General features: G+C 42.4%; 1 protein-coding gene across 3 annotated transcripts in view; it reads left to right on the forward strand.

Annotated features, from left to right (window-relative positions):
* Positions 1-27,425, forward strand: part of fstl4 (follistatin-like 4) — a 216,756-nt gene that overhangs the window by 162,446 nt on the left and 26,885 nt on the right. For all 3 annotated transcript variants that reach the window (XM_081615150.1, XM_081615149.1, XM_008426985.2), the window contains 4 exons: positions 18,109-18,275; positions 22,096-22,216; positions 24,902-25,063; positions 26,985-27,119. In XM_081615150.1, the coding sequence (XP_081471276.1) occupies positions 18,109-18,275; positions 22,096-22,216; positions 24,902-25,063; positions 26,985-27,119 (585 nt within the window). The remainder of the gene's footprint in view (positions 1-18,108; positions 18,276-22,095; positions 22,217-24,901; positions 25,064-26,984; positions 27,120-27,425) is intronic.

Raw genomic sequence — 27,425 nt, forward strand, 5'->3', positions numbered from 1 at the left:
AACATCTGTTTTGTGCAAATCATCAGGAAGTTGTTCCAGATGGTATGCTAATACCGATAAGGTAGCATTTAATGAAATAAGTTTTTCTTTTCTCGGCTGAATGGAGGCCAGGGCCAACAAACATGGCAACAAACTCTGACTCAAACAAACACTGGAGGATTCTGGAGGAATGAAAGTAGAAGCAGTAAGGTGAGGCGAGCTTTACTTCCTTTTCAGAAACATCAAAAACGCTCAGATAACAAAGTTTAGAGTCTCCTTTTTACCGTTTCCATACTGACAGCAGATATTTAGGCTGTAAAAATCACCTGCTTATGTTAACAACTAGGAGATGATGAGCAGAAGTGATGAATAAATGGTCACCATGTTCCTGAAGAGCAGAGAAAAGGTGTGAACAACATGTCAGCCAGTTCTCTGGAAACGATTCAGGTGCTGAAATGAATCATCTGAAAACTGAACTGTGACGTCAGCAGATGGTTTCCATCAGTGGTGATGATCAGGGCACCAGCCAACAGCCTGACGAAATATTACAACTTATTCTTAGAGTAATGACAGTTAAATAACGGCGTACATGTTGACATGAAAGGTGAAGACTCAAATGTTGATGTCTGACTTTCAGGGGGTAAATGGAGCGACACACAGCCTCGTCTCGTCACTGAGGTTAAAGGTCAGCCGTGTTTCTCTGCTGTTCATGTCGTTTATTTTTATTTAACGGTGATTATTGCAGCTCTCCACTCGACCTCCATCTGTGAATAGACTGCTTTTTATTTAGAGTTGCAGAATAAAGGGGCTGAATAAATATGATAATCGGACGTTTTTATCTACTTTACGAACTACTTGTAGAATAAAACCTGAACCATTTGTACTTGGAGCAGAAGTGTTGAGTGGTTTCTGTAAGTTGTTGTGTTCAGGCGTGTTTATCTGGATGATTTAAGTTCCAGATGTATTAATATTAGCTGGTAATTTAGCTGTGATGTGTTTCACCCAGAGGCGCCTAAACTCTTAATCTGAGGAGGTAATTCAGGAAAACATCTGTGCTTTTCTCCTCTGGTTTCTGAGGCAGACACACGTCACCAAACCTGCTCTATAAACTGTGACAGTCTGTAAAACGTGTCGTCTCAAATTCACCAAGCTGCATAAGTTAGAGGATGATGCAACGCAGAACAACGCGATACAGCAGCCTGACGAGGCGGCCGCCAACAGGCCGGTCACAAACTGCGACAAGGACGCCTTTCTACCCGAAGTGGAGGGTTTCTCTCCTCTCTTACAGGCTTGTTACCGGGTTGGGCTGTCTCCTTTCCAATCCTTTTTAACTTTATTCTGAATATTTAGACGCTGTGAATGCTTCCTTCTGATGAGAGCTGGGAGAAAACGTTGAATTTGTGCCTAAAGCAGAAGTTGTCGAAGCTCTTATGGCTGAACGGAGCCACAGGTTACATCATTCTGCTGGACGGTAGCCAAGTCGGGCAGGAACTCGTTACAGTTACTTCAGTAACTGTTTGGAAAAAATGTACTTTTAGGTGTGTTTTATTTCTGCTCTTGCTTCAGTATAATGTTTAGATACTCTACCCCATATAATTAACTTTAGAAATTAACACAAATATCTAATTTTATCTCCCAGAATTGATCCTGACATACTGAATATCAACTTATGGGCTTCATTTCTGCTTCATCCGCGCTCTGACAGCCGCATCTTTTTCTCCAACATTTCTCGATGGGATCTGGGGAGTTTTCTGGCCATAGAGCCAACATTTTAATGTTTTCATCCCTGCACCATGTGGGCTGACATATTTCTCCTCCACTGTCCTGGAAAAAAAATCTCTCATCACTAAATTGCTCCTGGACTGGAGGCTGAAGTTGCTCCTGCGGGACGTTTTCCTGTTTTTAGGTGATATTGTGAATGATCCCACTGGACATGTGGAGAAGTTCACTGTCAGCAGAATCCAGAGCTGAGGAGACCTTTGACCTTTTCTTCAGCCCATTCTCCTGCAGTCTAACTGGTCTGAACTGGTTCATCTGCAGGCCAGTCCTGCTTCGTCCAGCAGATTATCTGCTCCCTCAGAGAAAAGAGACTCAGGAATACGTCGAACCATTCCCCAATTCCTTCTAGAAATTCCCAATCCATTAAAATATATTGAAAATCTAATAAAATAGATTTAAAGTATGGAATACAAACATGCAAACACTGCAAAAAACCAGAACCTAGTGCAAATATCCTAATACACTAGAAATGAGATGAAACTACCTTTTAAATAACGTTTTAACAAGTTATAGAGGCTTGTTTTAAATAATTCCTTAATATTGATGAAAAAATTGTATTTCCATTGGCAGATTATTTAACAAGACATGTTTTCCATTTTATTAGTCACTTTATCTGCCAATGGAACAAGAACTTCTTTCAGCAGATGAGATATTTGCACTAGAAACTAGACTAAAATTACTTGGTAAGATTTTGTGTTTTGCAGTGTAATTTGCTGTAAATCTGCAGAAAAGTCCTCATTTGCATTTCGGTACCCAACACCAAGCATAACTAAACCTTTTTGAACGATATTTGTCTGTGTTTCAGCAGGAGTAGCTAGTTTAGCCACAGCTTTCATTCAGGAAGCCGGAGCTTTTCTTAAACTGTTGCAAAGAATTAAAGTGAACCTGCTGACGGTTCACACCAACAGCCACAACCGTTTAGTGGCTGTCAGAGGATTTCATTCAGCTGGCCTTCAGAGAGCATCCTTACGGCTTCAGGAAGTTGAAACAAACAGTTTGAAGATGTTGATCACAGCAGAGCAGGCAGCCTGGGATCACCAGAGTCTTGATTCTGCAGCTGAAGGATGCAGAGTCCCAGCAGACTGCAGGTCTGCTGAGCCCAAAACAGGCTCCTAATGATCCGTCTGTTCAAACTGCAAAGGCTCAGATTGTTTCATGTTGACGGTTTCTTTTTGTGCATTGTTTAGTTGCTTTGTGTTTCCAGGCAAAGTCCTCATTGGACACCAGAAACCCAGAGGGAAACACTGAGTCTTAATGTCAGTAGATCAGAGTAATGAAGCTGTTTGGACCCGGCCACGAGAAGCAAACGCATCAGAAACACAAAGTTTTACATTTGAGTTTAACAAACACAAAAAGGTGAAACTAAATATTAAGTTTTTCTGGGTCCAGCTGTGAAACCTGATGAATTTTTCAACCACATTTAACATCAGTTTGGCCAGAAACAACGACCTTCTGCGACCTGCTGCGACCTCAGCGTCTCTCCGTGGATCCAACCTGTAAGCAACTGATCACATGATAAACTAAAACAAACTCAATATTTCCTATATGCAGGTTTTATCGTTTTTATACCAAAAACTGGATGATAAAAGTCCTCAACAAATAAAATGAATTATAAAGTCTCTAAACAAAATTATCCCTTAAAAACAGTTTGTTTAAAAAGACTGAAGAGTTTTATCATCCAGTTCATGGTAGACGGAGAGAAAACAGAAAAACAATAAATCATTTAAGTCCTACCAGCGATTAATGGATTTATTGATTATTGTGACAGGCCTACATACGTGTTAGCATCCAACACTGACGCCACCAGTACAAACAGTTATAATGGACAAAGCAGCCATGATGACAGAGCTGTGCAACCGTCGCTGCTCTGCAGCGTTTGGTAACCTGCATGCTTAATGTGGCAGGCTGTGTGTGCAGGAATTAGCACACTATCTGCTGTAAACACACACAGGGTCATTACAGGTCCGCCGGGGATCATCCAGTGTCATCCTCTCTCTGAGCCGACGCTGCTGCGCTGCCTACGTTTAATTTAATCAGCCAGCATGCAGGTATTTAGCCTGAAACTTTCAGTTGTTTGCAAAGATTCCTGTCATGCTTGGAGGATCCATAATGATTTAGCAGAGTGGAGTAAGCGCGCTGCAGACAAAGTTTACTCTCCCATAATTCATTGCTGAGGGAGTACTTCAGGATAAATTATCCAGCAATTAATCAACTTCATCAACACATCAGCAGCTTTTTAAAAGCCTGTTAGCTGATATAATAGAGCAGCTTCACTTTCTCCCAATTAATCAGCATATGTTATATTATTACCCACAATAAAGAGACCAGAAGAGAAATAATTACACCTTTGTTTTTGAGTGCATGAAAACGGTTAAAATCGAGCAAAAATATTTTAATAAGTTTAATTAAAAGAAGAAAAATACTATTTTCTACTGTAAAATAGACAAAAATTATATTATGAAACTACAACCAAGTATGGAAGAAATATAAACGTATTAAAAATTTGTAAAAAGTCAGTTAGTGTCATCAGCTTGAGAATAAATTTTATGTCGTAGCCGGACGAGGGTAGAGCTTCCAAAAATGAGACTAAAATAAGAATAGAACTGTTTCAATACATTTTTATTCAAGTAAAAGAAAAAAGTATCTGACCGATAAATTGAGTAAAAAACTGTTTGGTAAAAAGTCCAAGCAAGTACTGAGTGACTGAATCACTTAATATTTAAAAATTACATCATCAAATGGACCAAAATATAAAGTTAAGAGGAAATGTTGGTGCTTTAAGAACCAAAATGACAATAATTCATACAGGTAACAAAAAATAACGACTTCTTTTCAGTTCCTTTCAATAAAAAACGTCTTAAACTTTAACAATGTGTTTGTTTCTGGTGAATTTTTGGTTAAAACATGTTTGTTTTCATTCAGTGGGTGGAAAATTTTACTCGACTGAGAGTCGAGATGCTTCACAATAAAACGACTCATTTAAAGGTAAAAAAACAACAACAAAGAACTTTTACTGTTAAAGTTTCAGCTGGTTATTGCCAAACTCTGGTCTTTAACATAGAAATGAAGCCAGCAGGGCATTTTTTCTACCCGTGTTGGTCGAAGTAATTTTCCCTACCTGAGTGAAGTTGGCCCCCCCACCTTCTTCAAATCAGACAAAATGGGTGTCAATCAACTCGGCTACGTTTGTGCTGGTTTGTGCAGCAAACATTTTTGTTTGTGCTGCTTTGGCTTTGAAGATATTAATGAAAGTGTAAAGGGCAAAAGGTCAACCAGCCCCTCAACTTTTATGAAATCCAACTTTCTTTATATCTTTAAAATGATAGCGGCACAACGAAAATGTTTGCTGCACAAACGTAGCCAACTTGATTGACACCCATTTTGTCTGATTTGAAGAAGGTGGGGGGCCCAACTTCACTCGGGTATTTTCTCTGTGACGTGTGCAGAAGCTCCTTTTGGACTCCATGTTGCACCGTTTCAGATTCGAGGCCACAGCTTTGCTCTGCGTGTCTGAAACTACAGAAAGTCCTTCGTTTGTGGCCGATTCCAGAGAAACGCCTTCTGATATTAACTGGTATAAAACGTTGTGTATGATCTTTGCAAAACATGATCCAAGTTGTATGAATTAATTTTTTTTTATGACTGAGAAGATAGAAAATCCAAATGATTTGATTTTGACAAAATGTTGCAGCGAGGCAGTTGGTAGAGCTGTTGCCTTGCAGCAAGAAGGTTCTGGGTTCGATTCCCGGTCTTTCTGCATGGAGTCTCCATGTTCTCCCTGTGCATGGTGGGTTTTCTCCAGGTACTCCGGTTTCCTCCCACAGTCCAAAAACATGACTGTCAGGTTAATTGGCCTCTCCAAATTGCCCCTAGGTGTGAGTGTGTGTGTGCATGGTTGTGTGTCTCTGTGTTGCCCTGCGACAGACTGGCGACCTGTCCAGGTGACCCCGCCTCTCGCCCGGAACGTTAGCTGGAGAGGCACCAGCAACCCTTCTGATCCCACTGAGGGACAAGGGTGAAAGAAAATGGATGGATGGATGGATGGAAAATGTTGCAGGATGAATTTTAACGAACTAAAGCAGTGAGGTGGTGATGTCATGTCACCTGGCCTCCCAAGATGGCGGAAACGGCTACATATCCTCATCATTTAGATGAAAAACCAGAAAATAAGCTGTTTAGCAGCTAAACTAAAAGCTGTGAAGATGTGATGCATGTAGAATAAGGTCATATAAATTCATTAGACTTTGTGATTCGTAATTTAAAAACTGGTAAAGGTCAAACTTTACATGGTGTAAAAATGACGCCATTTTTCACCCTTTGCATTTCATCACAGGTTCGCTTTGTTGTTTTTGTTGACGGCTCTTGAACCTCTGCCATTTCTCACCCAGATGACTCTGTCAGAGCAGATCAATGAGGCCTGGTGTTGCACCAACATCCCTGCTGTTACAATAAGGCCTTTGTCGCTTTATTTAAAGTCATTTTTCTCAATATAGAGAATCTGTTTCGGGACTATCTAACCTATTGAGACCATTAATCATAAAACCTGTGAAACACCTTTGGAATAAGTGATGAGGAGCCGATGCGTCAAAGGAAACTGGAGTGTTGTAATTTATCTGGTTAAGTTTTGGGAAATTGACGAGTAAAAGTTTAAATAATTATTTTTATTATTGTTTACCTTTAATAATAAAAGTAAATGAAGATTTTTCTGCTTCCTGTTGTTGGATTGGTCCTGATCTCTGGCCTAACTTACCTGGACAGGTAAATTCTGTCTGTAGTTTTCTGACTCTGTCCTCTTTGCTTTACTTTTCTGAATCCAGTTTTTGGAAGCTCGTTTTCAGTATTTCTTTTTTCTGCATATTGAGTCTTTAGCCCTACCGGGACGAAGCCCACTGTGGAGCGGGCAAACACGTGACACATTTATAAGGCTTCGTAATAACACAGACGGCATACCGAGTGTTCATTTCACCTCTGGTGGACAGTACGGACTTCAAACTTTATAAAAGTGGTGTTTTTATATTGGTTTTGTGGTTATTTACTTGAAAATAAAGCCAGGAATATGATCGATCATTTCCGCCTTACTGTGTGGGGGTCTAACTGTACCACATTTCGACACAACCAATGAAAATGTGTTGACGGTCTGTTGCTAGGTAGAACGGAGACACGTGGGGACAAACAAGGGGGGCTGGGGGGATTTGGATACGGCAAGAAACTAGGGAGAATTGATGCTGTGGATTTTACCAAGAGAGTTTCGATAGGTTTTTTATACAGTAAGTATGTTATTTAGAGTTTGTGGTGTGTGTAGTGTTGGTAGTAGTTTTGCCAGCGATCGCTGCATGGCTTCATAGCGAGCTCTGACGCACTGAGAAGAGAGAGACTGCGTGCCGGAACGGCCATTTAGACCTTGGCCTACAAGGGTTAAGATGTCCCAAAGTCACAGCTTGGTTCTGGTCAGATCAGCGTTTTTTAGCTGTCCTTCTGTTCCAAACAACCTTTTTGTTTTCCTTTTGTTTACCACAGTAACTTCTGATCAGAAGACCTGATCTTCTAACTTAGGGATCAGAACATGTGATATGAAATCAGTAGTAAATTATACAATATAATTAACTGATTTAATTAAAATGTAAGGGAAAGGTGGCCATATAAGACTTATAAGCTGAAGTCAAACAAGCATCTTATTTCCTGTTTGAAAATTAATTCTGTTTATCATTTTAGAGGATAAAGTTCAGCCAGATTTAACCGTTAAAATGTTTAAATAAACTCTGAAAGTCAGACTGTAATAAATCAGGTTAATAATACATCAGACGGCGCTGCGCGGCGCTCCTTCCCCTCCGTGTTTCGCCTCATGCCAGTTTGAATAAAGAGCATTACAGGCCTTCCTGCAGCAGTAATCGTGCTGTTTCTAAAATGTTTGTGAATGCTTCAAAGTGTCCGCGCTCACAAAGGTTTCCCACTGAGCTGAAATAACTGGTCCTGCTGATGCATTTGGACACATACAGCCAAACTCCTCTCATTGCGCGTTCTCCTGGGCGGAGGCGGCCCTCGGGTCGGGTCACGCTGCGGCTCCAGCAGAGCCGAGTTGAGTTGCTGGCTGCAAAACTCAAATGGTTTTCCTACAAGAAAGAGCACTTAGCCAGGATGTCACAAGATGCTCCAGCGTTTTGCAGGAGGCGGATACATCCAGGCCTTTTCTTTCCATAAAGATGAAAGATTACTGAGATTGTCAGAGATCTTATGCTGCTGTCAGATGAGAATATAGCTTTAATGAATTGGATCTCATCCGGCCAAATGAAGTATGGGAGATTAGCTCCAGACTGTCAGCTTGTTTCCACTAATCCTCCCGGAGCAGGATGGCTTTTTCAGCCCCTGAGACTTGGTGTTCTCACTTTTATCAAATAAAAGTGAGAAGATAAAATTTTTTCTTTCCAATCTATCACCTAAACTTCATTTTTATTATCCTTTAATCCGCTATTTCTGACAAACGAAAATGAGGCATTAAACTGATAAAAGCTGCTTTGGTTTCCCTGCAAACAAAGCATAAAAAACAGGACATGTTACATTTTTATGTACTTCAGAACAAAGCAAATATTCAAGCCAATGTGGCGATAAAAATAAACACAGCTCTCTAAATATACCATTTCAACCGTATAAATCCTGGACAGTGTTTGTGTGACTTTTACAATCAAGCCTGTGTCTGCTTGACCCCTGCAGGTTTTCAGATGTTGAATGGCACAAGAACAGCAATCACACCAAAGAGTGGCAAAGGGCCCAGGTGCTAGCGTTAGCTCCCAGCCACCTGGGCTAAGGGTTGGCTGTGCATGCTAGCAGCTGCAGAGGAACAAAAGGAAGCTGGATGGAAACATGGAGGCTCGTTTTAAAAACGATTTCACTCGTATCTAACTCACCAGCTTCAGTAAGGGTTGGTTGCTTCCCAGTTTGGGTCACAACCTTTACAGAACCCTGAGAACCAAAAGGTTTTAACAGTGACAGAAAAACTTCTGTGTAGATCAGGGACAGAAGTGGCTCCGGGGCCCTTAGAGCAACTTTGTGTTCAGCTGGTTCAGACAGTTGATACAGATTTAAAATCAATGTTGGTGGGAAAAAAAGCAACTTTATTTTAAAATGTGCAACACAAAGTATTTATCCTGGGTTTTCCTTTTAGTTTAATTTATTAGGACTGGGAACCAAAAACATCCAATGACTTTTACTAAAATGCAGACTTGGGGAGAACCGTTTAGTGGAAAAAAGCAACAGCATTTCATAAACTGTTATTGTCGCTAAAAAGACACAAAGGATCCAGAAAAGATTAAAAATGTAGGATGTGGTTTTTTCTGTTGTGGTTTTTTGTTTGTTTTTAATCTGGCAGACCTGCAAGATCCTTTAAATATACAGAAAACTACAGAAATTACTGCAAAAAACTGCTCAGCGTTTATTTATATACCGAGTAAAAATAAAAATGTAAAGATGCTTAGATGTAAATACCGCAGTTACTGCAGCACCTGTTTTCATGCTACCGTTGAAATTTACACGCTCAATCAAGCATAACTACCTTCACTTATTGATCTTTGATTTGACTATCAATAAGTGTTTTTATGAGAAAAAATGGGATATTTGCTATTTGGTACCTTTGTGCAGATGAACATGTGGTAGTCGCCGTCTATCGGTTTCATTCAGCTTCTTCCAGACTCCGTTTGGGTTTTGGGAATCTGATAAATGGCACCCATCCTCTTGTCGGGATGGGATGTTCCCCACTGACGGTGTTTCACCAGGATTTTCCTCTAAGTCTCTCTGACCGCAGTGCGTTAGCAATGATGAACCCCGGCAACGTTGACGGAGGTTCGGTTCCTCCAGGTAAGGGGCGTGTACTTCAGGACAAATGGTGACCGCTGATTGGTCAGTTATAAACCTTTGAGGACATTTCTCTCTCTGCTGCTGAGGGACCGTAGACGATTTCTTTAAAAATCTGGTCTGTTGGCACCAGTGAGGGTGTATTAACTGGGAAGTCTTTCTCATGCAATAAAAATAATTATTTTCAGTTCATTTGCAACTAGAAATCTCCCTCCATTTTCTTCTGAATGTTTCCCTGGAAGCATAGCAACCGTTGACAGATATTCAGCTGAAATCCTCTGGAGTCACTTTATTGATGCAATTTGTGACATATTTTCCTAAAATAGTCCCTGCTGCTCACATTTCTACTATACTTGCCTCATTTCTGCCCCCAATCTTTTGGTCTGTGATCCTAACAAGGCATATTCACTGCCTGGTTAAGGGGTCCTTCAGGAAAACGTAGATAAAATTTGGCTTTTGCAGCAAATGGAGAGACAGCCGGGCAAAGACGCACATCAAGTGGAACGAAAGGAGAAGGAGAAAAGCATAATGGAAGCACAGAGAAGGAGAAAAAGAGATTGGCAGGCAGTTACAGTCACATAGATATGGAGAGGGTTAGAGGTTCTGCGAAGGACAGAGAGCTGCAGCCGGAGATGCGAACGGGAGAAAATGAGCTGGTGGGTGGAAAGAGAGAGAGGATTCCTCTGTACCTGTGGAGGAGATTAAGGGTCTGCATCCAGCATGATTAATGAGCTGGCCACTGATTGCTCATCCCCGCTATCCTTCCCATGAATAATCACCACGCCAGCACTCTCACTGAAAAAGCATGATTTTCTGCATATCCGTGAGAGAGAATAAGTGCTTGTTTAACAAAAGAGATGCAGAAGAGCCTGTATGCATGAAACACAGCAAATGATCGGGCTGCGTGTAACATTTAAATAATATGTGAAGTATATACAGTATGCATATGATTAAGAGCTGAAGAGTGTGTAGTTATTGATTGGCTGAAGAGAAATGCTGCGTGTCATTAATTCGGTGTCGGTGTGTTTGAAATATTGATGATGTATTTACTAAAAGCTGCAGGCCGCCTGCAGAGAGCCGAGCTCATAACAAATGCACAGTGACACCCGGAGATAATTTGTGCTCTCTGGGCTCCAGTGGGAGTTCTGTCTCATTACATGTACTATACGTACCTGCTGCTGTCGTTATGTTCAGGAAACTTTACTGCACTTACGGAGGTAATTGTTTTTTAAATGGATGCGGTAACGAAGGTGAGCTGTAAGCTGGGTTGCAGTAAAGGCAGGAGATATTTTTAAAGATGATGAAGTATGGGTTAAAAGCTGCGGCTCAGGATGTTCAGCACATCTGCCATTAATCAGGAGATCGGCCCTGACTGCACATGAGCGCGTCCTTGAGCCCTCGCTCTGCTCCCAGTGGGCAGGTCACTGCGTTTCCACCATCAGCTGTGTGTTTGCACATGAGAGGAACTTAAAGCTATTTTTCCATTAAGATAAACATTTCCTGCATGATTCCCCCACATTCTCTGGCATGGTGCATGCTAGATTCTCAAACTGCACAAATTACACAGAAAGGGTTTTGCTGTTTCCAGATTTCAGTCAAGATCATTAAAATTCATTCTGAAAACTCTTGAGATTAATCGGATATTCAGCCAACGTACAGTTAGACGAGCTTTCAAAACATGGAAAATACAAACTTTACTTTGGCTACATTAATAAAATAATTTAGCATCTAACATATAACGCAAAACATGAATGTCAGTAAAGCATAATGCAGACTCCTGTTAAGTACAGTGGAGGATCTGTGATGCTGTGACCCTTGACTTTGGGGTCAAGGGTCACATTAACTGAATATTTTCCATCTTTGACCGTTTTTTAAATCTGAGTTGTGTTTTAGAGCATCTTATTTTGGTGCCGTCTCTTTAAATGCATCCGAGACATTTCACCCCCCTCCATATCACAGAGCGCTCCACTCCACCACATTCGGCCATTTTTGTAGTTTTAGAGCAGAGGTCAACTTTTTATCACTGAATTTATCAAGAGGTCAACGACGGAAGACGTGTCCATGTCGACTCATGAGTTCAAGACAGAAAAAGCTCCTTTTGTCTCATAAACAAGGCCTCAACATAGTTAACGAGTTAGCTAATGAGTTAGCTGATGCTAGCAACAAGACCGACTGAATTAATGCATTTATAATCCTATTGCAAACATACAGTACGGATATGTTCTCAAGGAGGTAACAGCTAGCACACAGTGCTAACATTAGCAGACGGAACGATGCTGCTGCTATCAAGACAATAACTAAGATATAAACATACAGTGAATTTATATCTAATGTGAAGTTTGTCGTCATTTCAGTGTTTCCATAGAGAGAAGGAACTGAACTGGCGAATTATTTTGTCAGATTCCTCTTGATGGTGAAGGTTGTTGAAGCGCTCGTCCTTTCCCCGCTGATGTGGTGACATTTCCAAGAAAAATGAAATTCAACCAGGAGCTTTGAAGAGGCTGTGAGACAGAGTAATGAGTTGTGAGGGTTATTCACTCCACAACCAAAGATTTTAACTTATTCACTCGTAGCTTTGCATCCCTACAAAACCGAAGCGAAAATAAAAATGGTTGATTCGCAAAACTGGCTGGTTGAACTTCCATGACTTTGGTTAGCAGCTCTGCAGAAAACCGTAAAGGTTTAAAAAGTTTAATGGGGAATAAAGTGAACTGAACAGATAAAAAAATCACTCAAACAGGATATAAAGATGATTTACGCAGCACTGGGAGAAACTTAATTAAACTTTTTTTTCTCCTAGAGACTCCAAATACACAAGATGATGTGTTTAAAGACCAAAAAGTGGATTTGTGTCCCCTTTAAGGCAGTCTGTGTCCCTGCTCCTTTAAAGGACGTTTATAATGTTAGCATGTGCTACTATTATTGGATCTTTGTGTTTGATCCTTGCAGTCCAAAACGACGCCTGTTGCCGTGACATTTCACTGTTGCATAGCAGCCATCAAGCCGAACAAAGCGTGTTAAAAATAACATTTAGTTTAATTAAAGTTGCTGTTTAAGAATAATTTTATTTAATAAATCCATGTTGGGTTTGGCAGCAGATGCTTTTCACTGTGCAGTGGGTAAAATAATTAAATCAGATCGAATCAGACTAGCTCTTCATGAATATGAGTAATCCAGCGTGTCGGACATGAGCGGAGGGGAAGTGATGTCACAACAGTGACACGCCGCCGCCGCCGTACGGTGACATGCAGGAGGGATCAGTCGTTTACAGGCGGAGAGGATCTGAAGACCTCGTTCTCACAGAGAGCAGGTTCGTGTGGTTTCTCCCTCAACTTCATCTTAGTCATCAGGTTAATGCTCTCCTGACTAATCACCTGTTCAGGCGTCGCCGTTTTTAACATCCCAGCTGGTTTGTGGTCAGAAAAGTGACATAAAATTAATATCATGATGTATAAAGTGATGGGTGGTGATGGGATTTGTATAAAACTTACAATAGAAACTAAAAACAATCACATACACATAGAGTGGAATGTATATATATTATGTGTTGAAACTGCTGCTGCTGCCAATCATTGCCAGGTCTCCCTTAAAACCTCAATGGGTAAATCAAAGTTAAATGGAATATATCTCTATATAGAAACATAATAACTTTAATGTAATGGATGTCTGCGTTGAATCCTGCCTTTTGTTCCCAGTGTTGTGACTGGAACGGCATCGCTGCTATTCAAGCACATGCTTCGTTAAACAGCAAATTGCTTGTATTTTCTCTCTTCCACACACTGCAGATTACATTTTTCTGCTCCTGGTCTGACTGTTTAACCCTCCTGAGGTCTTAAGAGACGGGGTCATTTAAACAGCACGAGGTTTTGACTATGTGCTCGCTCCTGTGGGGTTGCACTGTGCACTTTCAGGAGTTTATCTTTTTGTGTGGTTTTGGCGCTTCCTGCTGTCTGACCGTGACATCTGCTGCGCTCCTCCTGAGCATCCCGGTTAGAGGTAAGAAACCAGGTCCACTGGACTCGGTGAGCTTTTCCCTGTGCCTTTACCCACAGCACCGATCCCATGCTCTTCCCTCTCGCCTCCCCGCTGTCTGACCGTGACATCTGCTGCGCTCCTCCTGAGCGTCGCGCTACAACCACCGGAGGTTAAACCAAAACCAGGTCCAGATAATTCATGGTTTTTGCATCTGCCTTTTTAACGAGCTCTTCCCCTGCACTCTGCTGTGCTGCTTTCTGCTTCCTCTGTATTGATGCCGGTCGGTTACATCGTCAGGCATTACCGCAGTTAGCCGGCAGATTACAGATCCGTATTGTTGGCTAAATGTTTATGTCGCTCATTCCCATCTGTGGTGTTTAAAATGTGCTCTTGTTTTAACTCATATCTTAGTAACTTTTAATATTTTTGCTGCTGTTTGTAGTTTTGGTTCATAAAAGCAGATCTCTCTTGTAAATGAGATCTTGGATCCCATTAAGACAACCTGCACAAATTAAGGTCAAATAAAACAATCCTAAGGTCAATTATCATCCATCCATCCATTTTCTTACACCCTTGTCCCTCAGTGGGGTCGGGAGGGTTGCTGGTGCCTCTCCAGCTAACGTTCTGGGCGAGAGGTGGGGTCACCTGGACAGGTCGCCAGTCTGTCGCAGGGCAACACAGAGACACAACCATGCACACACACACTCACACCTAGGGGCAATTTGGAGAGGCCAATTAACCTGACAGTCATATTTTTTTACTGTGGGAGGAAACCGGAGTACCCGGAGAAAACCCACCATGCACAGGGAGAACATGGAGACTCCATGCAGAAAGACCGGGGCTGGGAATCGAACCCAGAACCTCTACCAACTGCGCCACTGTGCTGCCCTCAATTACAATCTTTGAAACTAAATTATAAATTTGCCGACAGTAAAAACTGTCACTTTCTGTGACTTTTACAAGTAAAACATTTCACATTATTTAAGGATTTTAATTAAACCAACACTTGGTTTCCATTTTTTTTTCCTATGTGTGAAAATGTGACATTCATTTGATTTTAGTTTCCTGTACAGCCCAGTTAAAACAACTCGCTATCCAACTACTGAAGTCAATTAATTCGTAAATCAAATCCACGTTTTTTTTTGCTGTAGGAACTGGACAATAATAAAAATAAAATGGTAATTTATCTTTTTTTTTTTTTCCAGTGTTGTATTGAAGAACTCTTTGCATTTTAGGGCGTTTTTTTGGTTGTTTTTGTTTGGTTGTTTGTTTTTGTACACTGATTTCCAAACAATCTGACCTGTTCTTTCCACATTTTGTTTCTGTGAAATAGTTTTCTTTAGTTCCTGGTCATCCCACAGCCTCACCTTTGACCTTTCTACTTGTGTTCTCCCCTCATGGTTCCTGCAGGCGTCTCTCCTACTTCTCTTAAAAAGACGCAACTGCACTCTCTCATTCTCTATCTCCTTCACTCTCTCCATCTCTCTCGATCTCTCTCCTCCTCTCTCCTTCTCTCTCCATCTCTCTCCTTCACTCTCTCCATCTCTCTTCTCCCCTCTCCATCTCTCTTCTCCTCTCTCCATCTCTCTCCTCCTCTCTCCATCTCTCTCCTCCTCTCTCCATCTCTCTTCTCCTCTCTCCATCTCTCTCCTCCTCTCTCCATCTCTCTTCTCCTCTCTCCATCTCTCTCCTCCTCTCTCCATCTTTCTCCTCCTCTCTCCATCTCTCTTCTCCTCTCTCCATCTCTCTTCTCCTCTCTCCATCTCTCTCCTCCTCTCTCCATCTTTCTCCTCCTCTCTCCATCTCTCTCCTCCTCTCTCCATCTTTCTCCTCCTCTCTCCATCTCTCTCCTCCTCTCTCCATCTCTCTGCGTCCTGGTTTGACGTCTCTCTCACCAGGGGGTCGTCTCGTACGGAGGGAGAAAAGGGACAAACTCCAGTTTTACTCTGAGATATTCGACCTGCTCTGCATCAAATGTCATTTCATCCTGACACATGGAAAGACATTTTTTAATTTTTTTACCTGTTTCAAGTCGAATATTAATCAGTTAGCTCTTTTATTTCTCTCCAGCTGTCCAACCCCCCCCCCCCCCCTTTTTTGTCAAGGTTTTATTTTTCATGCATTTCTTTCTCTCTGCATTGTTTTTTTTATTTTATTCATTTTTTTCCTGTTCTGAGATTTCAACTCTGTATAAATTTCTTCCATTTTCCTCCTGCTGGATGCTGGAAACATGGAAACGGGCTGACGGTGTCCAACCTGCGGCCCGGGGGCCGTTTGTGGTGCAACATAACCGTTTTGATCTTTAGTCAGCCGACCTGATTAGGAACAGATTAAATGTTAAAACTGAATCAAGTTATTGGCAGGTTTTATGGTTTCCACATGTTTCCAGGTCATTATGACTTTTTTAATCGTATTAATTTTCCGGCACCAGTTCATTGGATGTTATAAACATCACATTAAATGCAGAGAAAGTTTCCAACACTTCTCATTGTTTTATTTTCTCATTTAAAAAGCAAATATTGCAGCATTTTTAAATGCATTGCAGGTGAAATCTGTAACTATTACCTACAGGAAACTCTGCACATGTGTAGCCATGCAAATATTTAAAGCAGATTTGAGTTGCTTTCCCTCCTGTTTTTACGTGTTTCAGCGCTTCAGCCTGGACTCTGGGGAAGCTTGTGTGTTCCAGCTGTAGCTGTTAAAATGACCTCTCTGCCTCGCTGTGGTTTATCTGCCACAGTCTATTAATTACAGCTGAACTGAACTCTAAAGAGATTTTCTCACCAGCAGACTTTTAAGCCGTTACACTTCTCGTCTCCCTTTTAAAGAATCGATACAAAGCGGCCTCAGATGTCCGTCTGAACAGTCGGCTGCTGCTGCTGCTGACTTTGCAAACCTCGCCGGTCTCGTATCGTTGAGTCTAGTTGAGATTCACGGCGCGACCTGAAACTGGCCCTCTAAGCCAGATCAATGCACTTCATCCCCCATCTGTCACATGGCACTCAAAGCCTGTTCTGCCACCCAGATTACTGATGTGCTGAATTATAATTTGGTTGGAGCGGCGGTGTACAGCACCCAGGGCGTTTTGAGGAGCCACTGAGCTGTCATCCCACATTCGTCTGTCACTGGGAGAGCTGCGTGGAACAGACAGCTAATATCCTCAGGTCCTTTACAGCTGCTTTTGTCAAAGTCTGCATTGTGACAGGAGGCTTCCCACAAACATCTCACAGCCTGTTAGCCATCTTACCTAAAGTCTGCTTGGACAATGAAGTGCTGTCACCTGTGGCTGCTGGAGTGGAGGTGTTTCCACCGGCCTCATCGCCGCTATCCTGCCACAACATTTGACTTCATGCTGCAGTTACGATGCAATAAACAGAAACATGGATGCAGATTGAGGAGTCGGATAGAGCTGGAGGAAACAGAGAGGTCTGAGAAATGCAGCTGTTACTGAGAAACCACGCGCTGCTCTACTCATCCGGTTCAGCTGCAGAAAACAAGGTCAGAGGTCAGCAAATTCAAAAACTACATAATTATGCCTCATATTACGACAAAATAAAGTAAAAACTACAGCGTCATCATTGCCCCTCTGTAGGAGTTTATGAGGAGGTTTTACTCCAGAGCTAGATTCCTCATTTTTACAGGCAGATGTTGAACTTTCCCACCTTCTGATGCGTCTAAAGTCAGATTTTCTTCCTGTTGCTCAGACTCCGTTTTCTGATCCTTTTTAATCCGGCTGCTCGTGTAGTTTTCATGGTGGTGAAAACTACAGGAATCACCATGCAGCTTTACTCCAGCAGCAGGAGATCATCGTGCAAAAATATTAAATATTACTTAGACTCATAGTTTGATGATGAGGTGACAACATCTGCAGGTTTTGAGTGAGAGTCGTGAAACGCTGAAGGCTGTAAATGGAGGATCCAGTTTGTAGGATCTCGTTCGACTCGGCAGCAAAACGTTTCTGAACCTCCTGGGTTGGTTTTGACCAGATCAGTAATGAAAAGCTAAAACTTTCAGCTTTCCTTTGAGAAGACGAGTCGCACACAGACTGACTCGATGTTGCCCAAAAGCAGGGAATAAATCAATTCATTACATGATCAATTTTAACAAGCTCAATAATTTCTGTTGACATGATTTATCGTTTCTCTCTTTTCTTTTTTCTCTTCCTACCAAAACTGGTCTTCAGTCTGGTGCATTGTGCTTGTTTTGTTGATTTATTTTGCATATTTAAAATGTCTTCCAGTTCCCGTGCTAAATGTTCATTAGAATTTATAGTTTACGGTTTATTATTATGCCATTACTTGAATTTATCGCGTCTGGGACAGTTTATCCTGACAGGATGCAAAGGAGCCAACTGTTTCCACTCAGCTCAGGTTTTCAGGGAGTTTGGTCCAAAGTTGGAGTCTGTAGAGACAAAATGTTGCTTCTTAATTTGTACTTCTAGTGACATGAAGGTTTATATCCGACACCCGTTGACAATAAATGAATCCCGACTCCTTCATCTGTTCTGATTGTTTTGCTTGCGACCAACAGAAGTGGTGCAGCTGAGCCTGGCGGAGGATCAGCGGATCAGCACCTCGACCGTAACGGTGGGCCTCAGCGCCGTCCTCACCTGCGCCATCCAGGGAACGCTGCGCCCGCCCGTCATCTGGAAGAGGAACGGCATCGTCCTGAACTTCCTGGACCTGGAGGACATCAACGTGAGTCCAAACTGGATGTTTTGTTTCCTGAGGCGACAGCAGAGAGTTCGGGCCACAGATATTGGTTCTGGATCCATTATTCCTCCAATAACCAATTAATTTCAATCACTAAATAATTTTCACTCATGTAATTTGACTTTCAATTAAGAAAGAAAACAAACGGTTATGCTAACTTTGACACTTTGAAATTTGTCATGAGGATTAATGATTAATCTAGTGGGTAAAGCTGAGAGACGTTTTTGTAAAATGAAAATTTAATACGCATCGTTTAGTTTTCTTTCCACTTAATCAGTCACACAGATCAATTAATCAATCAGGTTTATTTCTGTAGCACATTTCAACAACAATGTAGTTCAAAGGGCTTTTCATCATAAAACACAAAGTCATCAATGATTAAAACATTTTTTTTCTAAGTTCTGTCATCAAAATCATCAAAATGTTTCTAAATCAACTTTAACCAGGAGGTTTTAGTCTAGATTTAAATGAACTCAGTGTTTCGACTGTTTTTCAGTTTTCTGGAAGTTTGTTCCAGATATATGGTCCATAGAAGCTGAATGCTGCTGCTTCTCCATGTTTGGAAGGTCTGGAAGATCTGCTGCTGTTGATCCAACAGCAGCAGATCTTTAATCTTTAATTCAGTGATTTATAAACTACCAGCAGTTTAGAGTCTCTCAGTGAAGGACTGAAGAACCAGGTGGTGTAGAATCAGGTTCTGTAGAACCAGGTGGCGTAGAACCAGGTGGCGTAGAACCAGGTGGCGTAGAACCAGGTGGCGTAGAACCGGGTGGCGTAGAACCGGGTGGTGTAGAACCGGGTGGTGTAGATCCAGGTGGTGTAGAACCAGGTGGTGTAGAACCAGGTGGCGTAGAACTAGGTGGCGTAGAACCAGGTGGCGTAGAACCAGGTGGCGTAGAACCGGGTGGCGTAGAACCGGGTGGCGTAGAACCAGGTGGTGTAGAACCAGATGGTGTAGAACCAGGTGGTGTAGAACCAGATGGTGTAGAACCAGGTGGTGTAGATCTGGGTGGTGTAGAACCAGGTGGTGTAGAACCAGCTGGTGTAGATCTATGTGGTGTAGAACCAGGTGGTGTAGAACCAGGTGGTGTAGAACCAGGTGGTGTAGAACCAGGTGGTGTAGAACCAGGTGGTGTAGAACCAGATGGTGTAGAACCAGGTGGTGTAGATCTGGGTGGTGTAGAACCAGGTGGTGTAGAACCAGCTGGTGTAGATCTATGTGGTGTAGAACCAGCTGGTGTCTCCACCCTCCTGGTTCTACTCAGGTCTCCAGCTGCAGCTTCTGGTTCGTCTCTCTGACCTGCTGCAGGAATCAAAGTTTCTCTGGTCTCAGACTTTAGTCCTCTGGGCCTGAAATGTTCTGCAGCTGCTAGAAGAACCACTGAGGAACCGAAGGGTCAGGTCAGAGGTCAGAGGTCATCCTGATCTGTAGTTTCCAGCTGGAACAACTGAAGCTGTGCGTTGTCTCTAAATCTATAACTCTAGATCTATAACTCTAGATTGTCCCTCTTTAGTAACTTCAGTTTGTTTCTGAACCCAGACTTTTGGCGCCTCTGTTCCGTTCGCTCAGGTGAAAACGTCACCAGGTGTCTCGTCTAAAACGCGGAGCGGATCCTGAGGAACTGGACTGACCCAGATCAAAACATTAAAGGTTGTGATGTAAGAAAATGAGAGAAGGGGTGTGAAAACTTTAGCGAAGAATCATCCCGTGTGGAAATGATTAAATGAATTGTAGATATATGCAAATTGAATTTGCTTTTATTTTGCCTTTTCTCCTTCATAGACGGGAAGGAAAGCAGATTCATGGTAAGAAAGTGAGTCAGACTGAAGGATGTGGCATAATTACCACATAAATGGAACTTTTAAATAAAACCTATTACTTAATGTGAGGTTGCTGCCTAATTAATATCTGGTTGATTTTAGCAGCAAGAGGCGCGATGGGTGGTCTCTTCACATTAAAATGAACCAATTACAGCCTGTTTTTGAAATGCAAAATGTGAAAATTACGGTGCTGCTGAGAGCCGTGAAGAACCCTGAGAGTATCTCAGCTGATTTATACTCATGTCTTTACTTTGTGTTTTAAGTTTGCACAGTTTATGTTCCTGCAGACAGAAGCGAAGGGGTTGTCTTCCTTCATCTGCGATATTCAGCTGCAGGAGGGAGGAAGACTAATTACAAGAAAACGAACAAACGAGTGGAAATAGGAGAACAATGATTACTGAGCATCCTCCATGAAACAACGCGATTAATGTGAGCTCTGCGCTTAATGAACGGCTCCTGTTTGGGTGGAAGCTCAGCGCCGCTTCACAACGTGCTGATTGCAAGTTAATGAGCAGCATGTTGGTCTGCTGGGGTGAAGAGCGGATAAACAGGCCGACACGTTGGGGCCGCGACTCCAGGTGGCTGCAGCTCTGCACAGACCTGGGCTGGAGCGATGGCTGCCGGAGCGACGGCTGCCTGACCGCAGCGACGGCTGCCAGGCTACGGCCGCAGCCGTAGCCGGAGCGACGGCTTCCAAGCCGCAGCAACGGCTTCCGAGCCGGAGCGACGGCTGCCGGACCAGAGCGACGGCTTCCGGGCCGCAGCGATGGCTGCCGGGCCGGAACGACGGCTGCCGGAGCGACGGCTTCCGGGCCGGAGCGACGGCTGCTGGCGTCCTGTTGGAGCCTAATCACATGAGTTAAACTTGATGTTTGGCTGCATGGATCCATTCCAGGAAAGGGAAGAAAAGAAGATCTTTGTTTTAAACCTGATTGTAGAAAAATATGCAGATAAATCAGTTTCCAAAAAAACATCTGATTCACATGGATGTGATGAATGTTTCATTCATCTGATTTTTATCAACCGTTCTTGTCAGTGGCGTCACTAAGGACAAATTAAAAACGTAATTTAACAGAAAATAGATTCTGCGTTATTACTAATTAATCACAAGAAGATTTGTGCAAAGACTGAATAAAATGTGTGCAGCTTTAGTTCATGTTCTTCAGATAGAATAAAAGATATTTTCAGCTGTAGCAGAAAGAATAACCTCTGGCTCATTTCTGTTCAAAGCTGCACTTGATTCTTCATTCACTGTCATGTTTACACTGTAAAAACACAAAACCTCACCAAGTAGATTTCATCTAGTTTCCACTGCAATCAGAGAAAATTAACTCGCAGGTAACAGACAGGAGATCCTTAATGTTGATGACAAACAGAATATCCCCATATTTTTATTAAATAATCTGCCACTGGAACCAGAACTTCATCATCAAAATTAGGGAATTATTGACTCTAAAAAGCTAAAATTTAGTTTTATTTCAAATGTACCAAGTTATTTGTCCTATAAACTAAACCAAACTACTTGGTGATTTTGTGTTTCTACCATTTAAAGTGTGATCATCAGATCTGCGGCTCGGTGGGACAGCAGAGAGTTTAGTGCTTTAATTCGCGCTAACTTGTAGCAGGAAGTCCCTGCTGATTGGCTCACGCTGCACCAACCACTCTGGCTCATTCATCAGCCTAATGGGCTTTATATTTTTAACCCTTGCCATTTATCAGACTGAGGCAGCGTCATGAGGGGAGAGCAGGATCAAATCCCCAAATGCCTCCTTCAGCTCAACAGGGAAACCCTTGATTCATGGTTTGTCTTCCTTCCCCCATCACTCTTTCTCTCCCCCGTCTCCTCCCATCATTCCCTGCTGCTGCAGTCCTCCTCTCTGCAGTCCATCAACGTTTCCCACCGGCTCCCTGTGGATCCGCTGCACCCAGTGTCGTTCTGTTCCCATCTCCACCAGTCCTAACTCCTCTCCTCCCTGTGCTGCAGGACTTTGGGGACGACGGCTCGCTGTACATCACCAAGGTGACAACAATCCACATGGGGAACTACAGCTGCCATGCCTACGGCTACGAAGACCTCTATCAGACTCATGTGCTGCAGGTGAATGGTCAGTAGTGGCTCATTTCTCTCCTAAAATTCCAGAAGAAATGTTAAAAACGTTCGTCTTTGTCCTACTTTGTGGATGCCAGAAAAATAATTTTTGTTTTTGCATTTCAAATAAAAATAGAACAACAAACTACTGTGTAGTCTGGGTCAGAGAGGCCAATTTAAAACCCTTTGCCTTCAACAAACGTTGCTTCCTGATCAGTTTGTTTGGATCCAGAGGATTTCTGCATCTCCAGGTTTCATTTGTTAGCAGTTCCACCGTCGCTCCGGGTGGAAAGGAGACGAATCGTCTTTCATGCATAAACAACAACATGCCATACTGTTAGAGGTGTAAATGCTTTTCCAAATTAATTTAAATAATTTTACAGCAGTCAGCAACAGCTCTATGCATTTTAAATAGAATGTACTAGAATATTATTTTTGGTATTTTTAGTTTGCTTATGCTTTGGGCCGGCTCTGCCTGCATATAAACTATTAGACCTGATTATTTAAAGCTTTTCCTTCTGAACAACAAATGCCACAGGATATTGTATTTTTCTAAAAATCCACAAACAAACCTGAAAAACCGAAACATCAGAACAAATCTCTGACCTCCTCAAACCCCCAATTAAAACGTTTTCAATAAAAATATGTGATCGCTTGGTTTTCCTGCCCACTAAATAAATTAATCTAATTAATATGAAACAAAACGCAGCAGATTTTCTCCTTGTGCTCCAGAGTGAAAAGAGGAGCCGTGCAGACAGAGAGGAAGTCTGGGGAGGCGTTATCAGCAGAGGGCAATCACCAAATGTTTGCTTTGGGTATTCAGGGTATTTCAAAAAAGATGGGAGGAGGTGAGATAAGGTGGAATGGAGAGGAGCCAAGTGCCACATTAGACTAAGTGGGCGGTTTGCATCCCGCTTCGCCGCTACAGCAATCTGTTCGCTGAGCAGAATGACGATGCTGCAGCTTCCACACAACCGCGCTGTAAAACTCTGCTCCATGTTATTTTAGCACTTACCGGTGTGACGCCATCGCTGTTGAAGATGTGTCTGCACCATAAAGTAGCACCTAATAAACACTGAAAAGGAGTTGTAAAGTACGGCTTCCATCCAAGTAAACAACAGTTTAAGAGCCAAACATGCAGCGAGAATCGATTGAGGATGTTGGGAGAGTTTTGCTTGTTTTGAAGGAGTTTTTGCCGCGGCTCTGTTTCCGGGTTTCAGGGAGTCAACGGGCTGCAGCTCAAACAGCTGGACGAAAAATACAACATATTACCACATACTGTGGTTTCTAGTGCAAATCTCTTAGTTTTATCTCATTTCAAGTGCACTAACTTAGGCGGCGCTTCTAAGGAAGATATGTCGGCTTCTTTTAAGTCAGTAATTCCTTAACATTGGTGAAAAATCACTGGATCCATTGGCAGATTATTTAACTTGTAATAAGATATTTTTCCCATGTTGTATGTGAAATAATCTGGAACTTTTTTATCAAGATTAAAGAATCATTGACTTTATAAAAGCTCCTTTTTCTTGCTGAAAAGTTACTTGTAAGTTAGTTTTGTTTTATTTTGATATTTGTACTGGAAACTTGACCAAAATACTTGGTAAGATTTTGTGTTTTTGCAGTGTAGTTGTTGCGCATTGGGAGCAGCTGCGTCCGATTAACTCTGATTTATAACGGAAACGTCTGCCAGGTTTGATAAATCAGAGTTTTTTGTGCGCTGCACATTTCAGAATTCCTCCCTAAAATACAAACGTTGGTATCACAGCTGCGCATGAAGCTTTTTTAATGAAGCTAAATGTAACACATGGATATATTTAGCTAAAACCCTGGTTTGTCTGCAGTTTAAACTGATTTGCAGCTTTAATGCAAATCAGCTTTAATGCTATTTAGGTAAATTTGTTGCACTGGATTTTATTTAAGGACGTCAGTAAAGTCGACAAAAACAAAAACATGCCACACATTTCAGATTTTATCTGTTAAATTTTGTATAAATTAGATACATTAATTTTCTTCCACACATGAAGTTATTTTTAAATTGTTTCTTAAAGGTTTAATTCAGGCCTGACAGTAACTTTCCTGTTGTGATGTTTTATTTTTATCTTTTCATCAAGTTATTCTGTTGTGTTGTCGTTTTTGTGCAGCTTTAAACCTGTTTTTAAAATGCTACGTCAATAAATCTGACAGAAAATCCTGAAAAGTTTCCAGAGATTTGAAGACTTTTGGAAAAAGGGATACAAAGAAAAGAAAAATGTTCAGTATGTGACTATAATGAAATGTTAAACCAGTGATGAAAACTAGAGGTAATGATCCAGAGTCACCAGATTCACTGAGGTTAAAGGTCAAAGTGATGTTGAAGAGAGCAGCAGGTTTGCATCAGCGTCGAACTGCATCCCACCTGCCCATGGAAACTGTTACCTCATATTTCCTTTGACTTTCAATTCTTCAGCAGCTCTCGTCCCCCCAGAGGACGCAGTAAGTGGCCGAGTCGTCCAGCATCTATTTCATGCAGAGCTGTAATAACGGCCCCCAGACTCTCGCATCCTTGTTATTTGTGAATACATTTCACGGCGGGTGAGATAAATCCTCTCTACCACGCAGCGTGTGGGTGTTTGTGTTTTTTATGCCCTGGGATTTGCAGCCCACCATGAAACGGGACGTAATCATGTCTTCACCTGTCCCTCCGCCGTGTGTGTGTGTCCAGTCCCTCCGGTGATCCTGGTTTACCCGGAGACCCAGGCCCAGGAGCCCGGCGTGTCGGCCAGCCTGCACTGCCACGCCGACGGCATCCCCGACCCGAAGCTGCTCTGGCTGAAGAACGGCATGGACCTGCAGCTCAGCTCCTCCACTCAGCTCTCCCTCATAGGTGAGGAGCTGCTTTTACTACAACTGGACAACAATAAACTGCTCTGCATGCTGCAAAGACACGAAAAATCCAGAAAAGATGAAAAATGTAGGACAGGATTTGCTGCAACCTGCATCATCCTGTAAATATCTAACGGCTCGGCTAAGTTCAATAAATTATCATGTTTGGTTGGTTTATTTGCCAAGTAAAAATAATAATAAAAAGAAATAATAGTTTATGTAATTAGAATTTAAAATATGAAATATTTTGTGGCCTCTGTAGTAGATGCAACATTTAATGTTTGGCTGCAGAGGATTTTTATAAAATAGTTTCTCAGAAACACGGAGAACGAACCTCAGATCCGCTTCTCCTCTCAAGGTCGCAGCCAAATCTGGTTCATTTGACAACAAAAAGGCTCCTAAAAGCAAAGAGACGGCAAATAAAACATCAGCTTCTTGTGTGAGAGGTTCTGGATGTTCTGTCGTAGAGACGGGCGGGCGGGTCGGAGCAGAGCGGATCCTTTATGGCCTAATTCTCATTAAGGAGAGTTTATTTGCCACCTGTGGGTCATTAGCTCTGGTTACAGCCTGTTATCAACCCACTGACACTCAGACTGAAGCTCCGCTGGTCCAACGAGCCACAGATTAACCAACAAACAGCTTGGAGAAACAAAATGTTTGGTTCAGATTCTCTGTAACAAAATCATGGAGGTAAAACGGCTGATTTCAAGATGTAAACAAATATATCAACACAATATATTAATATATACTTCAAATTCAATTCAATGATATTTTACAACTCAAAGTATTGATGACATAAAAATGGAGCTTAACGTTTCAGAGGCTCTGATAGAAACTGGATGTAAACATGAGCATAAAGAATAAACAATCGGTTCGAGCAGTGAGGAGAACGTCGGTGCGTGTTGGAGGCGTTTCCAGAGGAACTGGACCTTTAATGTTCCTGCAGGAGCCGAGCTGTGAGCTGCTCCGCTGGCGGCCGGAGGGTTTCCAGGTCGGGTCCGAGTGCAGCGGCTCGGCTCATCAAGGCTCCTGCAAACATCAGAGTTTGACTTTGATGATGGATTTTAACACCGTCTGCATCACCTGGTCCGTAGAGCCAGAACAATGCGGCGTTGTTCAGGGTGGAGGAGGTTTGCTCTCATGTTTCTGAGGTTTATTCCTGTCACATGGAGGAAATCTCCTGGTTCTGGGAATCCAACCAGCAGCAGCAGCAGCTCCACTGATCCAAATGAGGCTTTTCTGATTCACATTAACTACAATCGCAGAGTCTCCGTGTTTCATCGTGTTGCAGCTGAGCATGGAGTCACTTTGCACTCATGAGGCCATTTTCCCAGGTGATTAAACCGTTTCCTCCTCCGCACCTTAAAGTAGAAGCTGGTGTTCATTTCAGTTTGTTCCATATTAACATCCAGTTGATTATGAACATGAGGCTGTTGAGATGTCTGCTGAGGTCAAACACTGACTGGATATGAATAGATTTTATCTGCCTGATGCCTGGAGGCCACGTTGAAGAGAGAAATGATCCAGCGTGAAAGACGGAAAGCTGCTGGCTAACGGCGGCTAGCGTTTAGCTGTCAGCTTGTTGTTAGATGTGATTTAAACAAAACTTAACGGACTGAATGTTTTGCTCTCTGTGGGAAACGTTTGAGCGTTTTTGAAGCCCGAAACATGTAGTGGCGCTGTTGCCACGGCAACCAGTCTGCGGCGTAGCGTAGCCGAGACGGAGAGCGAGAAAAAGTGTCCCGAGTTGAACGTGTTCTCCGTGTTGTTCTCCCTCTCCTGCGGCGCTCTGCACTGAACCAGCAGCTTCACCTCCAGGTCTATTGAGCAGCGGTTCCAGCGCCGCAGCAGAATCTCGTCTTTTTGTCCGACTTTCCCGGACGTAAACGGTATCATGCGGCTCATGTTTGCTCTCCTGGCAGCCAACGGCAGCGAGCTCTTCATCGCCAGCGTGCGTTACGAAGACACCGGCGCTTACACCTGCATCGCCAAGAACGAGGTGGGAGTGGACGAGGACATCTCCTCTCTGTTTGTGGAGGACTCAGCCAAGAAAACACGTGAGAGACATTTTATCTGTACATGGCGGTCATCTAACGTTCTGCTATTTCTGGGCTACGTTTGAAAGCAAACGTCCTAAATAAAACAAATGATGCAACACAGCATGAAATTAAAAAAAACATGAGAATAAAAGATTCGACCCAAAATCTGATTCATTTGTGATAAAATGATTTGGAGCCAAAAGCAGAAACTTATAAAACATTAATCTGCATGTGAGGGATTCATGTCAACAAGTATTTGACTGATTAAAAAGAAATAAATGTTTCAGACAAACAGACGAAGTTTAATTCATCCAGTGTAGAGAA

The sequence above is a fragment of the Poecilia reticulata genome, chromosome 14 (assembly GCF_904066995.2).
Source record: "Poecilia reticulata chromosome 14, P_reticulata-male-v2, whole genome shotgun sequence".
NCBI lineage: Eukaryota > Metazoa > Chordata > Actinopteri > Cyprinodontiformes > Poeciliidae > Poecilia > Poecilia reticulata.